Source organism: Bidens hawaiensis, unplaced genomic scaffold (assembly GCF_021521415.1).
Source record: "Bidens hawaiensis isolate Kalapana, Puna unplaced genomic scaffold, B.hawaiensis_p1.1 tig00025445_1, whole genome shotgun sequence".
In the NCBI taxonomy this organism is placed as follows: Eukaryota; Viridiplantae; Streptophyta; class Magnoliopsida; order Asterales; family Asteraceae; genus Bidens; species Bidens hawaiensis.
Genome location: NW_027494069.1, coordinates 55,245 through 68,532, shown reverse-complemented (window position 1 = coordinate 68,532; position 13,288 = coordinate 55,245). Strand labels below are relative to the sequence as shown.

Sequence of the window (13,288 nt, the reverse complement as noted above, 5' to 3'; positions counted from 1 at the left end):
ATTATAATCAGTTTTTTGAGTTATATTTTCTGGTTATAATATAAGTCGGTTATTTCTAAGTTGTGCCTTAATTATCGTTTATCATTCTTGAGTTATTAGGCGACCCCTTTCTATGATCTTGGCTGAACCGAACTGTTTTGGGGGTGTTATCATGTTAATATAAGGATGTTAATGATGATTTGACGGAGCTAAGATTTCTAGGCCTTCGTTTACCAAATGTGTTACAAGTTCGATTAAAGTAAAGAAAAAAACATAAGTATTTGTTCTTGAGGTTTAGTTGTAGGAAATGAAAAACATGATGTGTGTTATATTTGAATTATATCACTCGTTGGCTGACATTGATAATCAGTAATCATATGATGTGACACTTAATTCGTTACAGTTTGATTAATTCGGTTATTTTGCTATTGTAGTACTAGAGATGTGTACTCTATTCAAATCAAGCTTTCTTTTGTTGTTTCTTTGGTTATAGTATCTAATCTACAACATACAACACCTACTATTTACTATACTACGCAATCACAATTAAAGTGGCCAAATGTGATCACTATACTCTTGTCATCACATTCTGTTTTCTGCTAAACTTATAAAACATGTTAACATGAATATGTACATGTATCAACCCAAACTAGGCATGTTTGTTAATTGAGTTATGTCATGGTTTTGATACCTCTATATATACGCTATATATGTTTTTCTTAATATATTTTAATGGAAAATATACTAAGCGTGAAAGCAAAGAATAAAATCCATTCAAGATAAGATCCACATGTGATACATAACTTTAGACAAGTTACTCCTAGTCTTATTCTGTTTTTAATACGTTATTAACGATAAATACCATCACGATTATTCCCTTTTCTAGGCATATTATAGCGCGTTGAACAAAGCTCCCTCATTATATATATTTACTAGCTTTTATCCTCCGTATTACGTGGTTGTATTACATTATTCGTTGTTAATATTTATTTATTTTTTTGTATTTTAATATTATTGTTGTAAGATAGTAAATTATATACTTAGAATTTGATGATTAATATAACACAATGATAGAACGATGAAAACGATGAAAACATTTTTGTGCTTTTACTTTCTTTTGATTTTTTTATTAAATTTTGAGTTATGATTTTTTTTAGGAGATATTTTGTGTGGTTACAAATCTTTCTCATTCTTCTCAATTTTTTACCCGTCGTAGAATAACCTAACCCTTCGTTTATATATATTTAAGATTAAGATATAAAACTTTTTGGCCGTTCAAAAAGAAAAAGAAAACTAATTATGAAACTTTGGTTTAAATAACTTAATTCAAAATTATTCTGGGTGATCACACCAAAAAATTGTCCTCTTTGTCCCAAATAGATTGTCCACTAGGAATTCACAATTTTGTTTTCACACAACGAGTTGCTTGCCCAGTAAAAAAAAGAAGGTATCCATCTCCTTGTAAAGAAAGTTTCGTTCTCCTCCAAACTTACTTTATTTAAACTTAACTTAACTTAACTTGATTTAAACTTAGTTCGTTTAAAACCAAACGGCCAAACCCCTTAAATAAAGGTGAAAACCGTAAAGTAAAATGATGTGATTAACCGAAAAGAAAAAAACAAATGAATGCAAAACAACAGGGCTGTAACTGACAACACATATAACCTGAAAGGGCCCTACGTAAACACGCATATAAACAAAAGGGGAACCACTAACCTGCGCACTGCAAAAACTGCTTTATTATTCTGCACCTTTGTCCAATTCTTAACATACACGCTTTCAGTATTGTTCTGTCACACCGATTCTACTCTCACCAATCGCCTCCGATCACTTCGATATCCACTATTTGTGTATGATTTCATCTTCATATTATCATATTACTATTATTATTTCTCATCTCTTTTGTTTAATTTGTTTCAACTGATGGTAACTGTTAGTGATCGTTTCAATCGCCGATAAAGTTTATCAATCAATCGGCTATGATTACTTGATTTATAATATGTGGTTCGGTTATCGTTACATTTGCAGTTGATTTTTGATTCAGTTATTAACTTGTTAGTATGATCCGTCTAGTAGAAAATAGTATTCCGTGTGTGAAATTCGCGATAAGTTACCTTAATTAGGAATTGTGTTTATTTATAAATCATACATGATGGCGATTTTTGATTGTGATTGATGATTGACTTTAGCAGAGTTAGGTTATAGTCCTATAGTATTAAATGTGTAATTTGATTAAAGTGAAAACTTAACTATTTGTTGTTCAAGTTTATTTGACTCATTCAGTAATTGACTAATTTCACTGCATCGAATCCTAGCCACAATTTTTGCTTGATCGTTTATGGTTTAACTGAACCATTGATTAATTGTTTGGTTATTTCGTTTAGTGTTCGGTTAATAGTCCTGTATACGAACCTAACGTTCAGTGAACCGTTCAACGAGAAGTTCTTTTATGTTGGTTTTTATAATAAATGGACGAACGTGAACAGATGTCTAGTTCGTTCATTTATGCTCGTGAATGTTTGTTTACGTTCCCTCATTTGTTTTCGTCAGTTTACGTTTGTTCGTTTACGTTTCTTAATATACTCGTTTAGTTTTTTTTGGATCATTACAGTTTTAGTTTTAATAAATTTTTTAGGCTCAACATGCCTCTGTTCACATGCACTTTTAGTTTGTTTTAGCTCAGTTATGTTTGTTCATCTATGCTAAGTAATTATTTGCTCGTTTACAATCGTGTATCGTTCCATTTATACCGTAAATGAGCGAACATAACTGAATACGAACATGTTATTTTCTTAATGAACGAACATGAACAAGAAAAGGCCGTCTGTTTAATTGTTCGTGTTCGATTTTTTGTTTGGTTTAAGTTAAGCGAATGAACATGAACATGCTCCTTTCATGTTCGTTTGGAGGCTTATTGGTTAATTCGTTTATTTTTTATTGCAGTGCTAGAGATGGGTACTTTATTCAAATCGAGCTTTCTTTTGTTGTTTCTTTGGTTGCTTCTATCACCTACTGCATATTCGGGTCCTAGTGATGGATTGGTTAGAATTGGACTTAAAAAGAAGAAAATCAACCCATTGAACCAAGTTAGGGGACATGCTGGCTCAAATGAAGCGAATGCTAGAAGAAGTGATGGTGTTCGTGGTAATTTTATGAATTCAGATAGTGATATTATTGGCCTAAAGAATTACATGGATGCTCAGTATTATGGTGAGATTGGTATTGGTACCCCGCCTCAAAAGTTCACTGTTATTTTTGACACTGGCAGTTCTAACTTGTGGGTCCCGTCTGCAAATTGCTACTTCTCAGTGAGTTTCACACAGTCACTCTCTCGCTTTGGAGTTTTGTAGTTTGTTTTGACTCGGTTGATGTTGACTTCTTGGTATGTATGCAGGTCGCTTGTCTTTTTCACTCAAAGTATAAGTCTAGCCACTCAAGCTCCTATGAGAAAAATGGTATGGTGTTGAGGTGTTCAATGTGTCTAGGCTTGTAAACCAACCGAACGAACACATACGAGGCATGTCTGTGTTCGTTCAATTAACTTTTAACCAAACAAAAGATCGAAAACGAACGTCAACAAGCGGGGTTTTCTGGTTCTTGTTTGCTTTGTTAAGCAAATGAACATGTTCGTGTCTTTGGCCATGTTCATTCATTAATAGTATAAACGAACTTTTCACGAATGTAAACTGAACACAATCTATGGGGCCTAAAAAGTTAATAATACTTCAGTAACTTTTAATGACTGATATCTCAATTTTATAAGCTAGACTGAATTATAGTGGGCCAGAAAAAAAATTAAGTGAATATACAAACATGAGTGAACAAATGCAAATGAGCATTCACGAACATAAATGAACGAGCAAGGCATGTGTTCATGTTCGGTTGTTTATTAAATGAACGAACTTCCCACCGAGCGGTTCACAAACGGTTCGCTGAATGTTTGATTCATTTACAGGCCTATGTGTTATTTGAGGACTTACTATATTATATCATTATTATTATTATTACTATTATTATTATTATTAACACATTTATGCCTCAATTTAGGGAAATCTGCTGCAATTCAATATGGAACTGGTTCCATCTCTGGTTTCTTTAGCACAGATTCTGTTAAACTTGGTGACCTTATTGTTAAAGAACAGGTCTTCTAATATTTTAAACAACTCTGTATCTAACTGCAATAAATGCAATGTTTCATTGCTGACATGTCACCATTTTCAGGATTTTATAGAGGCAACTAAAGAGCCTGGTATCACTTTTGTGGCAGCCAAGTTTGATGGTATACTTGGCCTTGGGTTTCAAGAAATCTCTGTTGGTGATGCTGTTCCTGTTTGGTAATTGTTGTTTCACTTTCTGTTACTTAACTTTCACTCTTGGGAATTGGGATAATGTATATCAAGATTGAAGCTTTTGTCACTTTTAGATTTATAAATATGACACAAATACCACTGAGTTTACTCAATCACGTTTCTGACAGTTCATCTAGACTTGATCTTTTGAGTAGATTTAGGGGCATTTTTGTTATTTTTACAACTCTAGATGTGACAAAAGTCTTAGTTCAAGGGCGTTTTTTCACAATTTTCCACTAAAAGTGTTTGCTGGAATTTGCATGAATGAAACCAAATTAATACTTGGGTGGCCTATAATTTTTTTAATAGTTACGTGGCCTTAATGAAACCTTTTGATACTTGGATGGCTTTGGGGGCAGCAATTCATGAGTCATGACATGAACACACAACAAAAAGGCTTTGGGTCGGTTGACACAACCCGTTTTCTTAAACATGTCAACGCGACACAACTCGTTAAATAGTGGGTTGACTTTTTAACCCGTTTGAGAGTTTTAAAGAAGTTAATATTTTAATTTCATAAATGAAAAGTGTTAAATTCAATATATTTTGGTTTTTAGCTTTTCATATGCTTATTAACATTTTATCTAGTCTTTACTTCCAACAACTTTATTTTATTAGTTTAACTGCCCATTCTCCGGTTATTCCCATTCGCTTATTGCTTTATTCTAATCTCGAGCTATACAAACCCAAGTTTGTTAATTGGTAATGAGAGAAATACACAAAAACAAAATAGCACAAGTTACAAAAATGGTTGGTTATGAATCAGAGTAATTAATTGTTTAAATTGTTACTAAGTCAATAGGAATTACTCGTATTGGTGAATGAAGATAAAACTGGGTGACTCGAACACGACCTGATATTAAGTGGGCTCGACACGACATGAATAAGTATATGGGTCTAGTTATGGTTGACTAATTCAACACGCCAACATGACACGATTTACACCCCTAGACGGCCTATGTATACATTTTTCCTTTGATTCTTTTGTTCAACTTTCATAATTGACTGTTTTTCCCCTTTTTTTATCGCATATTATTTTAGGTACAATATGGTGAAACAAGGTCTTGTTCCGGAGCCTGTGTTTTCATTTTGGCTTAATCGCAATGCTGGCGAGGACAAAGGGGGTGAACTTGTGTTTGGTGGTGTGGATACTAATCATTTCAAGGGTGAACACACATATGTCCCCGTGACTCAAAAAGGCTACTGGCAGGCGAGTCTTCTTTATATATATATATTCGTGGAGAAGTAGAATTAAAGTTAAGGATTTTTAGAGAGAATTGAATACCTTAGGGCTTAGACTTAACTTATTTAGGTCACATACCATAATGGTATTTCCCTTACATATATTATTATTATTATTATTATAATTATTATTAGCTTTTATATAGCTGTTAAACTGTGATCCTATTATTAATATTATTATAATTAGTAGTAGTTTTTATATAACTGTTAAACTTTGATTCCCTTTATTTTGCTTCATACACATGTACTTAGAGCCGAGGGTCTCTCTGGAAGCCACCTCTTTATTCCTTTGGATAGAGGTACGGTGTGCCTACATCCCACCCTCCCCAGACCCTACTTATAGCTTTGCTGTCGGTGGGATTTTACTGGGAATGATTGATTGATTGATTGATTGATCTATTATAACTGTTCTTTATAAACTCAAATCTGATTTAGATGTTTGTCTTGTGATAGTTTGATATGGGTGATGTTCTGATTGGTGATAAAACAACCGGTAATTGTTTTAATTCTTTTCTAGTTTTCACACCTTTGTGGATTAATCCTTTAAAACATTCTATTGAATTCTGATTTTATAAGGTTTCTGACATCATTTTATTTCAGGATTTTGTGACGGTGGTTGTGCAGCAATTGCTGATTCTGGAACTTCTTTGTTGGCTGGCCCAACGGTATGTATACACGTTTAAATGCATTTATAAGCTTTGACACAAGTAAACTGAGCAAATATTTGAGTTACGTCTAATTAATTAATTAACTTTATTTTTTGCTACCTAACATTAATATCACTTTGATAATATCCAATTCTTTTAGGCTGTTATTACTCAAATCAATCAAGCTATTGGTGCTGCTGGTGTTATGAGCCAACAATGCAAGACATTGGTCGATCAGTATGGGAAAACTATAATTGAAATGCTACTATCTGAGGTATTAATACATATAATCATTTTAGTTGAGTTATTTTTACATGTTATATTAATTCAGCTTTTTATGTTCTTTTCCGTTACAAACTCATTTGAGTTGCTCTAGAAAATTATTTCTGCTTGTGCAAAAAATTAAGTTAGAACTTATATATTTATAGGATCAGCTGATCAGGATCATTTTAGAACTCTTAAGAACTCTTAACAACCAATAGTTCTATTTATTTAATATTATTTGAGGGTGGTTTTGTCATTTAATATATGTAGTTTTATGATTACATGTGTAAAATTGTTATTACACATAGGTAATTTGGTTATCACGAATTTGTAAACTTGTGATTACATATATGAAATTACATATCATAAATAAGAAAGCCACCCTCATATAATATTAATCAAATAAATAAAATTATTGGTTGTTAGGAGTTCTCGAAGTTCTTGAGGTTTTTGGAGTTATCCAAACCCTATTTATACAATGTATAATTTTTGTTTTAAACAACCACATTTTTGTAACAATTTGAAAAAGAATTAACAATAAATAATTGAATGTATAAGTTAAATCTTGTTTTGTAGGCACAACCTGAAAAGGTCTGCTCTGAAATGAAGCTATGCGCCTCTGATGGTTCTCGCGATACCAGGTCAATTTCACACTTTTGTAATTTTTTTGTACTCTTGTTTGTTTTGTCATTAATGATGCTAACTTACTATATGTTTTGACAGCATGATAATTGAGAGTGTGGTTGACAAAAATAATGGAAAATCATCTGGTGTACGTGACGAGATGTGTAGTCTTTGCGAGATGGCAGTTGTTTGGATGCGAACCCAGATCAAACGAAACCAGACCGAAGATCAAATAATTAACTATGTTGATCAGGTGAAGTCACTTCACCATCAAAATACATGAATTGGGCTCAAACCGAATAAAAAACCAAAAATTCAGTCCTTGAGTTTTTGAAGACCGCTCGGTTTCGGTTCTTTTGGTTTTATCATTTGAGCTTTAAATGTTTGGGCAAAAAAACATTGGTCCAAAATAGTGAGAGATTTGGGCCCAAGTCTTTTTGAGCTACACTATTTATTAAATCCTTATATTACTTAATATTGAAGATTAATCAATCAATCATCACACCCAGTAAAAAGTCCCATTAATAGCAAAGCTTAATATTGAAGATAAAAAATGAAAATCCATAAACTGGGTCCCCCCCCCCCCAAAAAAAAAAAAAAAAACGTTGGTCCATAAGTGTTTTGGGTGAAGAAATGAATTATGATTGATTTGATGATGTCATGGGAAAATTGGACAAGGTTTTAAGAGTTGTTTTTTCAGCTGTGTGAGCGGTTGCCGAGTCCAATGGGTGAATCTGGAGTTGACTGCAACAGTCTTTCATCTATGCCTAATATTGCATTTACCATTGCTGGTAAAACCTTTGACCTCTCACCCGAACAGGTAAAACCTTATAATAATATTAATCCGATTGTTTGGTTCTTTTACTGAAGGTAAACATTTATAACCTAATTTAATTTATACTCTATTAGTATGTCCTGAAAATTGGTGATGGAGCAGCAGCACAATGCATCAGTGGGTTTACTGCTCTTGACGTGGCACCTCCTCGTGGACCCCTATGGTACAGTCATCACCTCTTTTTTCCTTAATGTTTTACATATTGCTTTTTCTCAAAGTTGATAAAATAATTAATATGGGTATTTTTTATGCAGGATTTTGGGAGATATATTCATGGGTAAATACCACACGGTGTTTGACTATGGTAAATTGCGAGTTGGGTTTGCGGAAGCTGTTTGAGAACTTTCCCTATATTATCATTAACCTGTTGCTTGTTTTCTGTAAATCTAGCAATAAATATATGAAACATATACTAACGTTTAATTTTGCTGGGATATGCTACTTGTGGAACAAGTACAAGGTTAAAACCGTGTGTTATTTGCTGTCTTTCGTGTTTTAAACAAGGTTTGCGCAAAATTTGTTTGTTTCACTCTGGTTTGGATTTGTTTCATTTGGTATAGCTGATATTTGTTTCGTACTGTGTAGTATTATGCTGTGTATAACGTGTATAATACGCGGAAGACAAACTTGAAATATATGAAGTGAGACGACATATATGGTTGATGCTTATCACATGCGTGACTAGTAGGTTGTCTAATAAAAAGCCAACATGATTGAAATTTTAACTTTGTATTATCGTAAGGGTTTTTTTTTTATTTAACATTATAGTCTCTATATTAGAAATAATTTTACCAATTTAAAACCAATTTTTAATACAGAAACTAGATTAGATTTGATAATAAGTGAGTCATTCCTTATAGTTGGAAATATAGTTCGCATATCCTTGACATGTTTAAGCTTGTCATCATGAAATTTTTTGTATTCGCAATTGTGACTTACAGATATATATATCTTCGACGAACCTAGTCTGGTGTTTTGACTTCTGACAGGGTGGACCATTTCTTGAAGAAGATGGTGTTGGTTTTTAACATGTCTTAATGAAAACCATTTGCAACAAAAGTTAGTTTTGACATGTTTTAAAATTTATAAAACAACAATTGTCAGGAATCCAAATATAAGTAACTAGAAATTCAATAAAATTAAATAAAAAGATATAATAACTTATGAAGAGAAGTGGTACGTTTTCTTCTCTTAAGATTGTCAACACTAAACAACTTTAGGCTCCATATGTTGCTAGTCACAAACCTACAAAATTGTTAAACAAATAACAAGAAACCTATCTTAAGTTGATGGATAATATGGTCATCTGCTCCATTTTATTCTTCAAAGATTATGTGGTTTTGTGATTTCTTTTTATGAGCCATTGGTCCCCTTTAGATTTGACGGTACTGAAAATCGCTGTATAACCACAAGACAAACGTAAATTATTTTGCAAAAGTACCTCTGTCTCCCACTTTAATAATTCAAAGAAGCCTGAAATGAGTGAAAACATGATGGTTAATAGTTAAATTCTAACTATTTAAGTATTGTTTCTCTAGCATTTTGCGGTCACCAATCGTCTCCGATCACTTAATCTCTACTATTGGTGTACGAATTTATCAGCATATTGCTACAATTGCTTATCTGTTTTATTATCGCCGATGAAATTTTGATCGGTTATTTTGCTATTGCAGTGCTAGAGATGTGTACTCTATTCAAACCGAGCTTTCTTTTGTTGTTTCTTTGGTTGCTTCTATCACCTACTGCATACTCGGGTCCTAACGACGGAATGGTTAGAATTGGACTTAAAAAGAAAAAAATCAACCAAGTTGGTGGACACACGGGCTCGAATGCTAGAAGAAGTCATAGCGTTCGTGGTAATTTAATGGTTTCAGGAAGTGATGTTATTGGCCTAGAGAATTACATGGATGCCCAGTATTATGGTGAGATTGGTGTTGGTACTCCACCTCAAATGTTCAGTGTTGTTTTTGACACTGGCAGTTCTTGTTTGTGGGTCCCTTCTGCAAAATGCTACTCAGTGAGTTTCACATATATTCTCTCTTACTTTTGTAGTCTGTTTTAAGTAACTTGATTGATGTTAGGTGCTTATTATTGTTGATGTATGCAGCTTGCTTGCCTTTTTCACCCAAAGTATAAGTCTAGCCACTCAAGTTCCTATGAGAAAAATGGTATGACATCATTATTATTCTAATTATTATTATTATTATTATTATTATTATTAATGCATTCATGTCTCAATACAGGGACGTCTGCTGCAATTCAATATGGAGCAGGCTCTGTCTCTGGTTTCTTTAGCAGAGATTTTGTCACACTTGGTGACCTTGTTGTTAAAGAGCAGGTATTTCATTACTTTAAGAAACTTTGTATCTGAATTTAATGTTTTCATTTATTTACATTTATTTTGAAATGTCACCATTTTCAGGATTTTATAGAGGCAACTAAGTTATCTGGTAGCACTTTTGTGACAGCTCAGTTTGATGGTATACTTGGCCTTGGGTTTCAAGAAATCTCTATAGGTGGCGAGGTTCCTGTTTGGTAATTGTTGCCAAATTTTTGGTTAAAACAACTTAAATTTTTTTATAGTTTGGTATCCTTAATGAATCCTTGGGTGGCCAATGTATGCATTTTATCGTTGATTCTTTTGTCTGAAATTTTTATAATCGACTTTATCTTTATTTTATATCGTTTTAGGTACAATATGATGAAACAAGGTCTTGTTACAGAACCCGTATTTTCATTTTGGCTTAATCACAATGCTGGTGAGGATGAAGGGGGTGAACTCGTGTTCGGTGGTGTTGATAGTAATCATTTCAAGGGGGGACACACGTATGTCCCCGTGACTAAAAAAGGCTACTGGCAGGTGAGTGAGCGAGTCTTCTTTTATTTTTATATATATTTTTTATTTCTTTATGATTGTGTTTCGTGAACTCAAATCTAATTTAATTATTTATCTTGTGATAGTTCGATATGGGTGATGTCCTGATTGGCGATAAAACAACCGGTAAATTTGTAGCATTTGGTTTTAATCCTTTTATTCATTATTAAACTTCCGCTTTTATAAGGTTTCTGACATCATTTTTATTTCAGGATTTGTGAAAATGGTTGTGCAGCAATTGCTGATTCTGGAACTTCTATGTTGGCTGGTCCAACGGTACGTTTATATGCAGTTATTATAAGGTTTAACACAAGTAACTTGGACAAATAGTTGAGTTATGCAGTCTGTTTGTATATTTGATAATATCCAACTCTTTTAGGATGCTATTACTCAAATTCAACAAGCTATTGGTGTTATGAGCCAACAATCAATGCATTGGTCGATCAGTATGGAAAAACTATTATTAAGATGTTACTATCTGAGGTACCTGCCCAATTAATAAAATTGTCTAGTTTTTGTATTTCTGTATACTATATAATATATATAATCATTTTCATTAGTTAAGTTATTTTTACATGTAATGTTAATATAACTTTCTGCATTCTTTTGCATTACAAAACTCATTTGAGTTGCTATACATCTTTAACATATTTAATATAAATTTTCTCTAATACTTTTCTTGGTTAATTTTTTAAAAAGTTTAAATACACAGCTATGTTTAACTTTTTTTTATTCTCAACATTCCGGTATTGAACATAAAACGGCAAAATCAAGTGTTTAACGACTTTCGCACGCGCTTTGATAGGCTATATATAGTAGATAGACATAATCACGCGTGACAACTTCAACGTTTATATTACAAATTGATTAAAATAACAACGGGTATTCAAATGTTTAAATTTTACACCATTCTATTTGTTCTGTAGACACAACCTGAAAATATCTGCTCCGAAATGAAGTTATGCACCTTTGATGGTTCACGCGATACAAGGTCAATTCACACTTATGTAACTTTTCGTACTCTAGTTTGTTTTGTTATTAATAATGCTAACTTGTTGTATATATGTTTTGACAGCATGATAATTGAGAGTAGTTGATAAAAACAAAAATGCATCTGGTGTGCATGATGAGATGTGTAGTCTCTGTGAGACGGCAGTTGTTTGGATACGAAACCAGATCAAGCGAAACGAGACCAAAAATCAAATAGTTAACTATGTGGATCAGGTGAAGCCACTTCATTACCACTTCACCATAAAATTATAACATATGAATCAAAGCAAAATGTTTTAAACTTTAATTTTTCAGCTTTGTGAATCTGCAATTGACTGCAACAGACTTTCATCCATGCCTAATATTGCATTTTCAATTGGTGGTAAAACATTTGACCTCTCACCTGAACAGGTAAAACCTTATAATAATATTAATCCGATTCGCATTGTTTATCCGTTTAACTGCATTAGTCATTTGGTTTTCTTATCTATTGTTTATAACTTGAATTAATATATAATCTATTAGTATGTCCTGAAAGCTGGTAAAGGAGCAGAAGCAAAATGCACCAGTGGATTTACTGCTCGTGACGTGGCGCCTCCTCGTGGGCCCCTATGGTACAGTTATCTTAATTTTAGGAAATAATTAATATGGGTATTTTTGATGCAGGATTTTGGGAGATATCTTCATGGCTAAATATCACACGGTCTTTGACTACGGTAACTTACGAGTTGGGTTTGCGGAAGCTGTTTGAGACATTTACCTATATTTATCATCAACCTACTTGTTAAACTTTGCTGGCATATGTTATTGTGGAATAAGTTTCAGTGCCGACTTTCGGTTTTGCATAAGGTTTGTGTGAAAGTTGTCTGTGCATATTGGTTCATTTTGTATTTCTTGCATTTGGCTGCAGTATTATGGTGCATGTTTTACAACCTTATAGTCTAAAACTCTAAGGTAAAACCAAAAACATACTAAATGATTAAAATAACTCTTAAGTTATTTGAAAAGACAAGCATACTTGTGATTAGTTGTTTTGCTTTGTAAAATAAAATTCGATAAAAGTCCCGAATTCTTGTTTCGTCTTAAGTATCCAAAATGGTTGGGCCGGCCCTGGATGCTAGTAACATGCATAAGTTTTTTTTGTATATTAGAGTCATTTCTTTTATCATCACGGCGACTAGTAGGTTGTATAATATTGTTAACATGATTGAAATTTACTTCTATATAGAGAGATTTTACTTTTTATGATAGAAATAAATTTGCCAATCTCAAATCCTTTTTCCAAATACAAAAACATAGATAAGATTTTCTGATGAGGAGAAGGTTCCTCGTTATGGTTATAAACTTGTAATGATAGCTTGTATACTCATGACATGTTTGAACATGCCATCATGACATATATACCTTATTTGGTATTCATGATTGGGATTTATATGTATGCATATCGTCTCTGATCCGAGTCTGGTATTTAGACGAATTAATA

General features: G+C 32.8%; 1 protein-coding gene and 1 pseudogene across 3 annotated transcripts; both read left to right on the top strand.

Annotated features, from left to right (window-relative positions):
* Positions 1–1,683: 1,683 nt before the first annotated feature.
* Positions 1,684–8,469, top strand: LOC143571610 (cyprosin-like). Of its 2 annotated transcripts, XM_077056990.1 has the most exons (14): positions 1,684–1,829; positions 2,923–3,287; positions 3,374–3,434; positions 4,027–4,121; positions 4,201–4,313; positions 5,370–5,538; positions 6,024–6,063; positions 6,171–6,235; positions 6,378–6,491; positions 7,058–7,122; positions 7,205–7,358; positions 7,806–7,925; positions 8,015–8,103; positions 8,195–8,469. In XM_077056990.1, exons 2-14 carry the CDS (start codon positions 2,931–2,933, stop codon positions 8,277–8,279), a joined length of 1,527 nt encoding a protein of 508 aa, XP_076913105.1. In that variant the 5' UTR covers positions 1,684–1,829; positions 2,923–2,930; the 3' UTR covers positions 8,280–8,469. The 2 variants fall into 2 exon arrangements, with proteins under 2 accessions (XP_076913105.1, XP_076913104.1); XM_077056989.1 differs by lacking the exon at positions 1,684–1,829 and having other exon boundaries at positions 2,904–3,287.
* Positions 8,470–9,573: 1,104 nt separating this feature from the next.
* LOC143571611 (cyprosin-like) lies at positions 9,574–12,654 on the top strand (annotated as a pseudogene). The gene is made up of 13 exons (XR_013142122.1): positions 9,574–9,957; positions 10,048–10,108; positions 10,184–10,278; positions 10,363–10,475; positions 10,632–10,800; positions 10,902–10,941; positions 11,003–11,091; positions 11,195–11,298; positions 11,742–11,832; positions 11,906–12,039; positions 12,121–12,216; positions 12,331–12,419; positions 12,472–12,654. The product of XR_013142122.1 is annotated as a cyprosin-like (transcript).
* Positions 12,655–13,288: the final 634 nt, after the last annotated feature.